The sequence below is a fragment of the Macrobrachium nipponense genome, chromosome 27 (genome assembly GCF_015104395.2).
Source record: "Macrobrachium nipponense isolate FS-2020 chromosome 27, ASM1510439v2, whole genome shotgun sequence".
Lineage (NCBI taxonomy): Eukaryota > Metazoa > Arthropoda > Malacostraca > Decapoda > Palaemonidae > Macrobrachium > Macrobrachium nipponense.
The window spans coordinates 23892261-23907972 of record NC_087216.1 but is presented as its reverse complement, the minus strand read 5'-3'; the positions used below and the strand labels follow the sequence as shown (position 1 = coordinate 23907972).

Sequence of the window (15712 nt, the reverse complement as noted above, 5' to 3'; positions counted from 1 at the left end):
ATTTTTATTGTGTGTGGGTCGCCGGGTACCTTTATGACATGTGTGCAAGATGGTTTGCAATTTTCGTCCAGTGCCTCTCCTTATATGGTTTGGGCCTGTGCCGGGAACAAGACTCGCCTGGTGTCTGGATAATGGCTGCTGGTTTTGTAGTAATAGTAGTAGTAGTAAGCGTGATGCTTTGACAGTTGGTGAGAGAGAGAGAGAGAGAGAGAGAGAGAGAGAGAGAGAGAGAGAGAGAGAGAGACCTTGTACTGGACACTCTACTTCAAATGATGTTACGGAGTTATTTTTCTATGAAAAATAAGGGGGGTTCCACTAACCTGTTCTGAGAGAGAGAGAGAGAGAGAGAGAGAGAGAGAGAGAGAGAGAGAGAGAGAGAGAATATAATGACATTCTTAGATTCTCTGAGGCGGTAGTTATCTCGTCACTTAACTGAGAGGTCATACCTTGTTGAAGATCAGAGGAGAGAGAGAGAGAGAGAGAGAGAGAGAGAGAGAGAGAGAGAGAGAGAGAGAGACCTTGTACTGGGCACTCTACTTCAAATGATGTTACAGAGTTAATTTATATTAAAAATAGGGGGATTCCACTAACTTGTTTTGAGAGAGAGAGAGAGAGAGAGAGAGAGAGAGAGAGAGAGAGAGAGAGAGAGAGAGAGAGAGAGAGTAATGATATTCTTAGATTATCTGAGGCGGTAGTTATGTCGTCACTTAATTGAGAGGTCATACCTTATCAGAGAGAGAGAGAGAGAGAGAGAGAGAGAGAGAGAGAGAGAGAGAGAGGACGATAATATTATTTCAGGCAATAGCAAATCTCTGGCATTATGAAAGTCGTTCTTTATGCTTAAAAGAGAGAGAGAGAGAGAGAGAGAGAGAGAGAGAGAGAGAGAAGAGAGAGTATAATGATATTCTTAGATTATCTGAGGCGGTAGTTATGTCGTCACGTAATTGAGAGGTCATACCTTATCTTAATGAGAGAGAGAGAGAGAGAGAGAGAGAGAGAGAGAGAGAGAGAGAGAGAGAGAGAGAGAGAGAGAGATGTCACTAACTAAAGAGGTTGTGTAGTGCAAAGTACTGTGTGTGTGTGTGTGTGTGTGTGTGTTTGTGTAATATCCTTTCAGGCAATGACGTATCTTCTTTTGTATATGAACTTGTACATAAAACCACGAACTCTCGTTCACTAAGAGACGTCAGTCCGTATCGCAAAACAGTCTCGTGAGACGATTGGAATCCATTGCGTTCTTGTTTCGATTTTTCAGTGGGGGCAAACTATTCTAAGCCCCCGGTGTGTACAACGTATTCGATCTCCCTGGCGATAAGTCTTTAAGTGCCAAGGACAGATGGTCCAGTGTTTTTATTCCATTTCGTGTTTGTTTTCTCTGCTGTTTTCAATCACGAGTAACTTTTTCCGTCTACGTTTTCTTCGCAGTTATATTCTTAACCAAATTGACTTTTAATATATTGATATACCTGTGACATGACGTCACCAATGTATACCTGTGCTCTGCATACCTCTGTCAGTATAGAAAATGGGAATAGTAAACGATTGATTTGACAGAAAATGGGATCTGGTTTATTGACGTTTGTACGTGTTGGTAATCGTGTAAAAAGTTTTTTTGAATTTGCCATACAAAAGGTTGCATACAAATTGCTGCAAGAGAGAGAGAGAGAGAGAGAGAGAGAGAGAGAGAGAGAGAGAGAGAGAGAGAGAGAGAGAGAGAGAGATAATTATGGTATTCTTTCAGGTCAGTTGCAAATTTGTTTCTTAATACAGAGGTCCGTCTTTAGGCCAAAGCAGTGAGAGAGAGAGAGAGGAGAGAGAGAGAGAGAGAGAGAGAGAGAGAGAGAGAGAGAGAGAGAGATTCTTGGCAGCTGTTGTATCACTCCACATTTATTTTTACTGAGTGAAAGAGGTGACTTACTAATGATATCACGAGGTCTGTCATGTCTTAAAAGAGTCATTGTTATTGCCAGAGTTTTATTATTGCAATCCCCCACACTGACTGAAAGGTGAGAATTATTTCGTCCTCTCTCTCTCTCTCTCAATCTCTCTCTTCTCTCTCTCTCTCTCTCTCTCTCATCATCAAATGATTCATGTATATATATATTGAATAGTATATATTATATATATATATATATATATATATATATATATATATATATATATGCATTTATGTATGTATCTATGTTATTACAAATAAATTATTACACGCACCTCTATGTAATAAAAAATAAAAGGGTATGTGCCACGAGTTCATCTGCTAAGCAAAGGACGTTTGAACGTCGAAAGATCTCGCGGAAACTCTGTTGTTTGTTTTCCCTCGTGGCATATATCTTATTTATGGATTTACACGTTCCTAACTTTCGTGATTCAGTATACACCTCTCTCTCTCTCTCTCTCTCTCTCTCTCTCTCTCTCTCTCTCTCTCTCTCTCTCTCTCTCTCTCTCTCTCTCTCTCTATATATATATATATATATATATATATATATATATATATATATATATATATATTTATTCATACATACATACATACATACATAACTACATACTATATATATATATATACATATATACATACATACATACATACATACATATATATACGTATATATTTGTATATATATATATATATATATATATCTATACATATATACATACATATATATGTATATACGTATGAATATATATATATTATATATATATATATATATATATTTATAAATATATACATAGATATATATATGATATACTTATGTATATATATATATATATATATATATATATATATATACTATATATATATATGTATATACGTATGTATGAATATATATATATATATTTATATAATATATATATATATATTATATATATATATATATATATTATATATATATATATATATATATATCATTCGAGCTACAAATGTCCTTTAATATCTAATTCGCTCTACCTCGGAATTATTATCAATTAAAAAAAAAATTCCCCTTCGGTACATATATGAAAAGATATCATTTGGGGGGAGGGGTAAAAGTGAATTTTAGATATTAAAGGACTTTGTAGCTTGAATTGATATATAAAATGGATCACGGTTCGATGTGATAATTATTCTATATATATATATATATATATATATATATATATATATTATATATATATAATGTGTGTTTGCATATTATATATATATGCATTGAGCTATAAATGTCCTTTGATATCAAATTCGCTCGGTAACGTCACTGAAATCCTGATGTCTCCTCTGTCCGCTGGTTCGAGTCTACGAGAGGACGAAATTATTACCAGCTAAGAAATAAATCTCCTATTAACATATATGAAAGTATATTAATTCCAAGGTAGAGCAAATTGTATATTAAAGGATATTTGGAGCTTAATGCACGTATATGAATAACGCTGATGTGATAAAAATTCGTATATTATATACATATACATATACATATACATATACATATACATATACATATAGTACACAACTTGATAGTATAAATTCCCCCAATCATGGTGGCATTACTTCAATACCTAACCCCCTCTCCCCCCACCTATTTTTTAGACTCGGGATCCACTTCCTTTTACTGCATATCTCATGTGTTTACTCCTCGAGATGTGATATAATCCACTCTGGTCGCCCTCCAGTCATGCCTTGTCTGTCAAGTTATGGAGAATGTGACAGTTATTCTCTAGCCTCGAGAGAAAGTCAGGCTTTTTATTCTGCCAGAGAGAGAGAGAGAGAGAGAGAGAGAGAGAGAGAGAGAGAGAGAGAGAGAGATCTTGTTTTTTCATGTATTGTTCCGTCCATTTTTGGAGAGAAAGTATCTGATTGATAGAGGAAGGGAGCGGTGTTTTAGTTCTACAAGTATTCTAGCTTGAATTTTTGGAGCAAAAACATCCGATCGAGAGAGAGAGAGAGAGAGTGGCGGTGTATCATAAAGCGAATTCCCATAAAAGTCGCTCTTGTGCAATCGGATATGAATATGACTTCTCCAAACGTGAAACACTCCCTATAGTCTTATTTTCCCACAGTGACGTCACTGGACTTAAGCAGTAAGCGGTCTTAGGATATTACAATACTCTACAGTCACTGCAAAGTTCGTTTCCTGTTATTTGCACGGATTTTTCTTGGGAGATTACAAATCACTACTTCAACATTCTCTCTCTCTCTCTCTCTCTCTCTCTCTCTCTCTCTCTCTCTCTCTCTCTCTCTCTCTCTAATATGAACATTTGATTCTTCGGAATATTGCTTTACAAAGTTCGTAGCCTTCATGACTAAAAATTCCGAAAATAAGCACAATCGAAGCCTATCTCCCCCCCCCCCCCCCCCCCCCCCTAAATATGGACAAATTTATGATGTCCCTTTAATGAATATCTAGTTTTAATTGATTGCCATGCTCTGGAGTTGGTATTATTTATATATATATATATATATATATTATATATATATATATATATAGTTAATAATAATAATAATAATAATAATAATAATAATAATATAATATCTAATGTAATAATGATAATGATATGTATTTCTAACGGATGACCAAAATAAATTTTAGACCAAATCCTCAGAGTCAGTTTTAAGTATTATCACAGATTTAAGGGTGACCTCACGACCTTCTGAGAACTAGCTACCACTCTCTCGCTCTACCTCTACATACCAAGCCACATCCTTTACACACTAACGTCCCTCCCCCCCCATTTGTCTCCCCCCCCCCCCCCCCCCCCCCCACCCCCCCCCCCCCCCCCTGCCGCCTTGCTAAACACTTAGCCAACACTCCCTAAGGAGAATAACACGAAGTCCCCTTTTCCGCTGGAGATAAGGTCACTCAGGTCTCACAAATAAGGTCAGAGGTTTCTCGTCGCTGATGATGAGGTGACCGTCTTCATTGGTCTGCGTCATCGTTCGGGGTTCCCGCCGCCGTCAGCGTCTCCTGGAGGAGGAGGAGGAGGATGACGGATTTGTTGAGCGTCTCCTGATTTGTTGAGCGTCTCCTAGAGGAGGAGGAGGAGGAGTACGAGGAGGAGGAGGAGGAGGAGGATGATGACGGATTTGTTGAGCGTCTCCTAGAGGAGGAGGAGGAGGAGGAGGACGGATTTGTTGTCCTTGAGCCAATGTCTCTCACTTGATGGAAAAGGGAACACTACTTACATGTTGAAATGATGTTGCAATTTCTCTGTTTAGTCTGCAAAGTGGTATCGGTTTCTTTTGAAGTTTTCTTTACAGCTTGTCTGTTAGGTTATTAATTAATCAGTTAATTAATTAATTTCTTTATTTGTTTATTTCTTGGTTCACTTTATTTATAATTTGCTTATTTATTTTTTATGGCTTGTTATACTTCCTTGTTTATGCATATCGAAATGATGTAACATGTTTTGTATATTTAGTCTGTAAATTGAATCAACTTTATTTCGATAGTTGCTCTTCTCTGTATGAGGCATCTTCTCTTGTCAGTTTGTTCATTAGATAATTAAGTCACTTAATTTATTTGTTCGTCCAACTCGAAGTCATGATTCTTCCTCTGAATTTAGTACTTGAAGTGAAACCGTTTCTTTTAGGCATAATTTACTCGATGCAAAGATTATTTTCGGCCAGGTTAATTATTTATTTATTCATTTATTTACGTTTTGGAGAGGAGGGTGAATTTTTCATTTATTTTATTTATCATTTTTCAGTAGCTAGCATATTCTGAGCCTCTAAATGAACTAGTCTCAGAGGCTGTGTGGTGCAGAGGTTCTCAAACTTTACTTTTTAACTCCTCGACCCCCTTATGAAGTTTCAAATTTTCTATCGACCCCCTAGACTAGCATTTAGTATTTTAAAAAATAATGTCCGAATCAATAAGAGTAGTATTAGTTTAGTACTTGACATTTAGTATGATTAAAAAAAGTAACACCTAGTAAGAAAATATGTTTGGAACTTTATATGTACGAGTATATGTAACTTAATTCTCTGACACGTTAGTTATTCATCGACCCCCTTTTGACCCCTAGACTATTCATAGATCCCCCTTTTGACCCCCTGACTATTCTTAGACCCCCTTTTGACCACCAGACTATTCATAGATCCCCTTTTGACCCCCTGACTATTCATAGACCCCCCTTTGACCCCTAGACTATTCATAGATCCCCTTTTGACCCCTTGACTTTTCATAGACCCCCTTTTGACCCCCAGACTATTCATAGACCCCCCTCTTGACCCCCTTGACTATTCATAGACCCCCTTTTGACCCCATGACTATTCATAGACCCCTTGGATGATTCCTATTGACCCCTGGGGGTCGATATCGACCACTATGAGAACCCCTGCTCTAACCTGTGCATGGGCCTGACTCGGTCTTACTTTTAGCTGATTATTTTCAGAGCGAATGACGTCACGTCGGTGTAAATGTCACGTCCCGTCTTGGCAAGGGTGTATGGATGTGTATGTATGATTGTGACTGTGTGTATGTGCGTCCGTCACACCGTACACCATCTCCTGACCGACGAAAACCTTACGGAGGTGTATCACGTATACTAGACATCCTGCAGGAGGAGATAAATGCGTCTTATGCAATCGGTTCAAACGCCCTCTTCTTCTGACTTTCATGTGGCTGGTCAGCACAAAAGTTAACTAGCAGTGTTCAGCAAGAAGCGATTGATCCCCACTCTCTCTCTCTCTCTCTCTCCATTATATACGCTTTATATAGCGTGAAAACAGTAGTGCTTGTGGGTGTTTGTGCTCCCTTCGTCACCACACGTCGTTTGAGTGTTTGTTGTCGACGATACACATTTCGTGAAGGTTATCACGAAGCAGTTTTATATTACCTGGTGGATTGAGGTTTGGGTATGTATGTCCTACTTCTGACTCGCGCGTCCTGCTTTTTGTTTCAACGTCCTATTTTTATTTCGTATGTCCTAATTTTGCCTCGTATTCCCTGCTTTTGTTTCGATGTCCTATTTGTTTCCCGATGCCCTACTTTCAGTTCGTACGTTCCTAACTTTTGTTTCATATATCCTGCTTTTGTTTCGTGTCCTTTTGTTTCAGTCCTACTCTTGTGTCCTATGTCCTGCTTTTTTTGTTTTGTTTCGTATGTCCTACTTCTGTTTCTGTGTTTCCTAATTTTGTTGCCTTTTCCACTCTTGTGCCCTATGTCCTGCATCTTTTTTTTTTTTGCTTCTGTGTCCTGTTTTTGTTTCGTGTGTCCTAGTTATGTTTTAGTCCTACGTTTGTTTCGTATGTCCTGCCTTTTTTTGTTTCGTGTGTCCTAATTTTGTTTCGTGTGTCCTAATTTTGTTTCAATCCTACTATTGTTTCCAATGTCCTGCTTTTGTTTTTGTTTCGTGTGTCCTAATTTTGTTTCAGTCCTACGTTTGTTTGGTATGTCCTACTTTTGTTTAATTGCCCTACTTTTCTGCTTCGCATGGCCTACTTATGCCCTAGTGTTATTTAACATCTACTTTTGTTTCGTATGTATTACATTTGTTTCATTGTCCTCCTTTTGTTTCTTACTTAGTGATTCACGGTACTTTTACGATAAGGAACAGATCATATAGGATTATGTATATACATACATACGTACACACACACACACACACACACACACACACACACATATATATATATATATATATATAGATATATATAGATATATAGTCACATGCACATGTATTGTTAACGTATTTTATCAGCTGAAATATATATAGTTTCAAAGAGATCTTACGCCTGCAAAGAATGATACCGTTATGAGGTTAAGTGTTATAAAGTAATAATTCACAAGTCAGTGTGGACGTGAGTCACAAAAGTGTGCCGACTTGCGATAAGTATTTCCTGTGATGGTCGAAGAGTGAATGTACGACTTATGAAGAAGTATTTTGCACTTACATACGACTGTTGTATTCTTTGGAAAAGTACTTTGCAATTAATTGACTTTTAGAGACGGTAATTGCTTGTGTTTGCTCATTTAGATTAATAATAATAATAATAATAATAATAATAATAATAATAATAATAATAATAAGGCAACAGAATCAACCATCTGATGTTCATGGACGACATCAAGCTGTATGGTAAGAGCATCAAGGAAATAGATACCCTAATCCAGACTGTGAGGATTGTATCAGGGGACATCAGGATGGAGTTTGGAATAGAAAAATGCGCCTTAGTCAACATACAAAAAGGCAAAGTAACGAGAACTGAAGGGATAAAGCTACCAGATGGGAGCAACATCAAACACATAGATGAGACAGGATACAAATACCTGGGAATAATGGAAGGAGGGGATATAAAACACCAAGAGATGAAGGACACGATCAGGAAAGAATATATGCAGAGACTCAAGGCGATACTCAAGTCAAAACTCAACCGGCCGGAAATATGATACAAAAAAGCCATAAAAGAAACACATGGGCAGATGGACCGAGTAATCAGATACAGCGCAGGAATAGTGGAGATGGACGAAGGCAGAACTCCGCAGCATAGATCAGAAAACCAGGAAACATATGACAATACACAAAGCACTACACCCAAGAGCAAATACGGACAGACTATACATAACACGAAAGGAAGGAGAGATAGGACTACTAAGTATAGAGGACTGCGTCAACATCGGGAACAGAGCACTGGGGCAATATCTGAAAACCAGTGAAGACGAGTGGCTAAAGAGTGCATGGGAAGAAGGACTAATAAAAGTAGACGAAGACCCACAAATATACAGAGACAGGAGAGTGACAAACAGAACAGAGGACTGGCACAACAAACCAATGCACGGACAATACATGAGACAGACTAAAGAACTAGCCAGCGATGACACCTGGCAATGGCTACAGAGGGGAGAGCTAAAGAAGGAAACTGAAGGAATGATAACAGCGGCACAAGATCAGGCCCTAAGAACCAGATATGTTGAAAGAACGATAGACGGAAATGACATCTCTCCCATATGTAGGAAGTGCAGTACGAAAAATGAAACCATAAACCACATAGCAAGCGAATGTCCGGCACTTGCACAGAACCAGTACAAAAAGAGGCATGATTCAGTGGCAAAAGCCCTCCACTGGAGCCTGTGCAAGAAACATAAGCTACCTTGCAGTAATAAGTGGTACGAGCACCAACCTGAGGGAGTGATAGAAAACGACTCAGGCAAAGATCCTGTGGGACTATGGTATCAGAACGGATAGGGTGATACGTGCAAATAGACCAGACGTGACGTTGATTGACAAAGTCAAGAAGAAAGTATCACTCATTGATGTCGCAATACCATGGGACACCAGAGTTGAAGAGAAAGAGAGGGAAAAAATGGATAAGTATCAAGATCTGAAAATAGAAATAAGAAGGGTATGGGATATGCCAGTGGAAATTGTACACATAATCATAGGAGCACTAGGCACGATCCCAAGATCCCTTAAAAGGAATCTAGAAAAACTGGAGGCTGATGTAGCTCCAGGACTCATGCAGAAGAGTGTAATCCTAGAAACGGCGCACATAGTAAGAAAAGAGAAGATTATCTCAGAATGGGTATTTTTGCAAACTAATAATAATAATAATAATAATAATTATAATAATAATAATTAATAATAATAATAATTAATAATAATAATAATAATAATAATAATAATAATAATAATAGTAATAATAATAATAATAGTTCTAATAATAATAATAAGAATAATAATAATAATAATAATAATAGTAATAATTACTGGGATGTTTACTAAGCTAGGAGCACTTTCTTATCAAATTAGTCTTTCAGTTAATAATAATAATAATAATAATAATAATAATAAAATATAATAATAATATATATATATATATATATAATATATATATATATATATATATATATATTAGATTGACACTGATGCTGCCATCCTTTTTAACAAAACATATTTGAGAGAGGGTCTCCTACCATCAAATAATAATAATAATAATAATAATAATAATAATAATAATAATAATAATAATAATAATAATACATGGATGCCACAAATCACTTCTTTATATTCATCGTAATTATTCATATCATACTCTCAAAGTTTTAGTTTTTTCAAAATGTTTGTACAAACCACCATGCATTATATACGAAGCAGTGAGTCACAGTGAGGCCTGATAGAACCAACAGTAGCGTCAGTAAGTGAAGAACCTGTATACTCTCCTTAGCAAGAGTCTCGAGAAACAGGTTCAGGTAAAAAGAAGAAGAAGAAGAAGAAAAACAGGTACGCCTGTAAACAACACCTTGAAGGTCATACCTTAATGAATTCCTAGTCAGCTGCCTGCATTCGGACAAGCACTGAGAGAGAGAGAGAGAGAGAGAGAGAGAGAGAGAGAGAGATTTTTTCAGACGTATGCGTTTGGGTGTAACATCTGCTTTGAAAAGAAACGTCAAAATTATTCTCTCTCTCTCTCTCTCTCTCTCTCTCTCTCTCTCTCTCTCTCTCTCTCTCTCTCTCTCTCTCTCTGCCATTACACCTTGGACCGGAAACCGAAATCTAAGTTTTTGTTTTTTTCTTTTTAAGTTCGAGAGGTGGTGGTTTTGATAAACAGCTTCCGAAGTCTTTAAAAAGCTTCGGGAATCTGTAAAGACTCTCTGGAGTTCATAAAGACTTCTGGAATCCTTAAGAGCTTCTGGATTCCTGAAAATGATTCTGGAGTCCATAAATGCCTCTGGAAGTAATAAAAAGCTTCAGGAATCAATAAAGATCTTGTGAAATACTTTAAAAGCCTCTGTAACCCTTCCACAGCTTCAGGAATCCTCCAAAAGCTTTTGGAATCTCTCCACAGCTTCTGGATATCTGGAAAAGCTTCTGAAATCCCTCCACAGCTTCTGAAATCCTGACAAAGCTTCTGGAATCCTGAAAAAGTTTCCGGAATCCCTCCACATCTTCTGGAATCCTGAAAAAGCTCCTGGAATCCCTCCACATCTGGAATCCTGATAAAGCTTCTGGAATCTCTCCACAGCTTCTGGAATCGTGAATAAGCTTCTGGAAACCCTCCACAGCTTCTAGAATCCCTCCACATCTTCTGGAATCCTGAAAAAGATTTTGGAATCCCTCCACAGTTTCTGGAAGCCCTCTACAGCTTTCTGTAATCCGTAAAAGACTTCTGGAATCCTCAGATAGCTTCGGGAATCCTTTTAGACAGCTTCTGAAACCTGAAATCCCTTAAAAGACGATTAAATCCTTAAAATACCCTCTGGGTTCCTTCAGGAACGCCTCTTACACCTGGAAAGCCCAGTTGTCCTACGTGTATCACTCGATTACGACAGCGAATCCAGTTTTGCTCAGATTTTTTTTTAATGAGAAGTGGCAGGTATTATTATCACCTGTGAGTACATGTGCAAACCAGTATTGTCGTCATATGTCATGGGGACTTGGCTTCAAGGATTTAGGATTTTATATGTTCGCTTCTAACTGTGTTATGGGAATGTAGTAGAGGACTATTATTTGGGAATGAAGGACTGTGTAATGATATGTTATTAGATGTGAAATCAGTATTGTCGTCATATGTCATGGGGACTTGGCTTCAAGGATTTGGGGTTTTATATGTTCATATGTTCACTTCTAACTGTGGTTGGGGAATGTAGCTGAGGATTACTATTTGGGAATGGAAGACAGTGTAATGATATGATACAAGATGTAAGGTATTTCATATTTGATATAGTCATATTACACACACACACATGTATATATATATATATAGATATATATATATTAAATTCACACGCGACGAGTTAATTGCCTTAATTTTAATTCGCAAATCCTTCCAAAGTGAAAGTTACCTGAAATATGAGGAGCGTGTGCTCTCTCTCTCTCTCTCTCTCTCTCTTCTCTCTCTCTCTCTCTCTCTCTCTCTCTCTCTCCTGTTACAGAAGTTGTTGAAAGGTGTAATTTGGCTCAATAGAGATCTCTTTGTGTATGTCAATCAGCCTACTTTAGGCATGGAATGTTTTGAGCTGTGGGGTTGTGGGTTGGGGAAAGAGGGGGGGGGGGGGGGAAGGGGGATTTCTTATTATGGGTGTCTGTGGATGCTGTTTCGATCCTGCAATTAAGTTTGATCCTATTTGGAAACCAGACCAAATAAGGAACAGTGTTCTCTTGAGGTTATGTTTGTGACGCATTTTTAATGAGCAGAGAGGATGGTTTGCCTCTATTTACGTATAGTATAGATATATATATATATATATATATATATATATATATATATATCTATATATATATATATATATATATATATATATATAATATATGTTTAGCACGAGGTCACTTAGTTTTCCGGATTGTAAGTGATTGTAAATGAGATAAAATCATTTATATATTTATTTATCAGCATAAGTTGTTCCAGATCTTTTAAGATTTAAAATCATTACATTTTTACGCTAATTTTCTGTTTAGGAAAAGTATCGTACAGGCTTTGTCTATCCGTCCGCACTTTTCCTGTCAGCCCTCAGATCTTAAAAACCAACAGAGACTTAAGGGCTGCAAATATTTATGTATATCATCCACCCCCCAATCATTAAACATACCAATTTGCAGCCCTCTAGCCTCATTAGTTTTTATTTTAATTTTTGGTCAAAGTTAGCCAGAACCGTGCATCTAGTAACTATTTAGGACAGACCACAACCTGGCCGTGGTTAAAGATTCATGGGCTGCGGCTTAGACAGTGTTACGGTATACCGAGGAAGATAGATCTATTTTTGGTAGCCTTGATTATACGCTTACAACAAACTCGATTGCGCCGAAGATTACTTTTTTTTTTTTTTTTTTTTTTTTTTTTTTTTTTTTTTTTTTTTTTTTGCGTCTGTTGATAAAAATGTTACTCAAGAATGTTGCTTATTTTGTTTTTGAGATTACCATCAATTAATGTAATGCCTAAGTTAATGGGAATATAATTAATAAAAATTATATTATTACATATGCTGTTGGATTCTTCAATAATTTCTAAGATAATGATTAATTTAGGTTTCCTAAAGTTCACAATGTTTGGATTTATTTTGCAGTGTCATTTTGCCCCTCATCTAACAATGCATTTGGTCTCGCTTTTCCTCCTTCTCCCTCATTCTCTTCTTTCTTTGCTGTCCAACTTCTTGAAACTACTTACAATAAATAATCTTACTAAAATGGGCGTTATGTCTGTCCGTCCGTCTGTCATTCAATCACGTCCAAACGGCTGGTCCGATGGGCATGAAACTTGGCAGGGTTATAGTGGTGACCCCTAAGATGGTTTATAATGGGGCTTCATCCTACCTCCCCCACCCCCCCTAATTTGCTAGTAATAATTATGATAATAAAGTAGATGTGGACTTTTATACCAAAGATGCAAGGTCCTTAGATCCTCGTACCCATGTGGTAAGCGTTCAGTTTGAACTCCCCTCGAGTGCCAGACTCCCCCCCGCCCCTCCGCCCCCTCCCCCCTCCCCCCTCTCTCTCTTCTTTCTCTAAACAAACAGGCCTGGTTTGTTTAGCCGGAGGATGGCTGCTTGGTGAAAGCCACGTGTGTTGCAAGTTTCTCCGTGTAATGTTTATACATCTCTTTGCTTCTAATGTTTATAACATTTACTGGGGTCAAGAAAGGGGGTGGGGAGTTATCTCTCTCTCTCTCTCTCTCTCTCTGTGTTTTTATTTTTTTTTGCTACCAATGTGTATAACATTTGCATTAGACCCCAACGCGGGAGGGGGGTAAGAAGGAAGAAAAAAGTTTTCTCACTCTCTCTCTCTCTCTCTCTCTCTCTCTCTCTCTCTCTCTCATGTTAACCCTGATATCTGATTATTGTATTTTCCCAACGTCTTTTATTTTTTCCTGCAGATCTCTCTCTCTCTCTCTCTCTCTCTCTCTCTCTCTCTCTCTCTCTCAATTTATCTGATATTTTTATCACTGTATTTCCCATAAAAGTCTCTCTCTGCTCTCTAAAACTCTCTCTCTCTCTCTCTCTCTCTCTTCCCCCTTTCATATTTACCCTGATACGTGATTACTCTCCTTTCATATTTACCCTGATACGTGATTACCATAATTCCTTTAACGTCGTATTTTCTTTTTTGTTTCTCCTGCAGATGTACCACCAGGAGCGGGTGGAGGAAGTGCGGACGGAGCAGAGGTCTTCGGGAGGGGGAACCAAAATGTCCTTCAACAACAACCTGTCCGAACTGGACACTCTCCTCCAGGACCTCAACAACGCCCGGTACACAGGTGTCTTCAAAGGTAATGTCCCGTTCAGGTTTCCGTTTATTGTTAGGTTATAAAATGGCAGAATATGGGTAACTATATTCAAAGAAGAATTTTTTTATTTTTTATTTATTTATTTATTTTACAATTTCAAATACTGACGTTTTTCGAAGGTAATGTGCCATAAAGTAAAGATTTTTTAGAAGGTAATGTCCCTTAAATGCAGGTGTTTTTTCGAAGGTAATTTCCCTTAAATAAAGATTTTTGTAAGATAATGTCCCATCAATGCTGGTATTTTTCGAAAGTAATGTCCCATAAAAGCAGGTGTTTTTCGAAGGTAATGTCCCATAAATGCAGGTGTTTTTCGAAGGTAATGTCCCATACAAGCAGGTGTTTTTCGAAGGTAATGTCCATAAATGCAGGTGTTTTTCGAAGGTAATGTCCCATAAATGCAGGTGTTTTTCGAAGGTAATGTCCCATACAAGCAGGTGTTTTTCGAAGGTAATGTCTCATTAATGCAGGTGTTTTTCAAATGTAATGTCCCATAAAAGCAGGTGTTTTTCGAAGGTAATGTCCCATTAAAGCAGGTGTTTTTCGAAGTTAATGTCCCATAAATGCAGATGTTTGTCAAAGGTAATGTCCCATAAAAGCAGGTGTTTTTCGAAGGTAATGTCCCATAAATGCAGGTGTTTTTCTAAGGCATGCCCCTTAGATACGGGTGTTTTTTCAAAAGTAATGTCCCATAAATACAAAGTTTTTTTTTATTTAATGGCCCATAAATACAGGTGTTTTTCAAAGGTAATGTCTCATAAATGCAGGTGTTTTTCGAAGGTAATGTCCCATAAGTACAGATTTTTTTTAAAGATATGTCCCATAAATACAGGTGTTTTTCATAAGTAATGTCCCATTCAGGTGTCCTTTTTCTGTTAGACACAAGGTGATCAAAATGTCTAAAGGTAGCGTCCCATACAGGTGTCCGTTTTCTGTTAAGCATAAAATGAACAGAATGTGTTACAATATTTATCAATTTGAAGAATTTTTTTCCGTTTATTCAAATGCGAAACGTTCTTTCATGCAGTTTACAGTTTGTTATCAATGCTTCTTATTGCAAATAAGTATTTCTCGCATTGAAATATTTCTTCGTTTTATATCGTTATTATTAAAAAACTTATAATCAACTTCTTATTGCAATGGAGAAATTTATCTGTGTCCTCTATCTTTATGTTCGTAAAATTCTAGTCAAGTTCCGATTTCAGTTGAAAAATATTCCTCGTCCTGAAATATTTCTCACCGCTCTCCATCCTTATCGTCATCAATTGATAATAATCCTTATCATTCCTAATCGCTTGCAAGCATCTCGGGCAACATTTTAAAGGAGAATTGATATTGATAAATGTGATAAAATTCTGACCCAGTTTTGTCGGTCCATTAAATCTCGGAAGTAAGGTAATTTTTAAACGTACCCCTGAACTCTGCCGAGACAGGTGTTATAATTAGAATAGACTCGCCTGAGGGGGGGTTGGGGTGTAGGGGTCGTGCTTTAACCTCTTTGGGGAAATAGCGCGTGATTATTTATAT

At 37.3% G+C, this 15712-nt stretch overlaps 1 protein-coding gene across 9 annotated transcripts in view; it reads left to right on the top strand.

Annotated features, from left to right (window-relative positions):
- The window catches only part of LOC135200925 (paxillin-like), a 137191-nt gene that overhangs the window by 45760 nt on the left and 75719 nt on the right, over positions 1–15712 (top strand). For all 9 annotated transcript variants that reach the window (XM_064229696.1, XM_064229692.1, XM_064229694.1 and 6 more), the window contains exon 3: positions 14023–14170. In XM_064229696.1, the coding sequence (XP_064085766.1) occupies positions 14023–14170 (148 nt within the window). The remainder of the gene's footprint in view (positions 1–14022; positions 14171–15712) is intronic.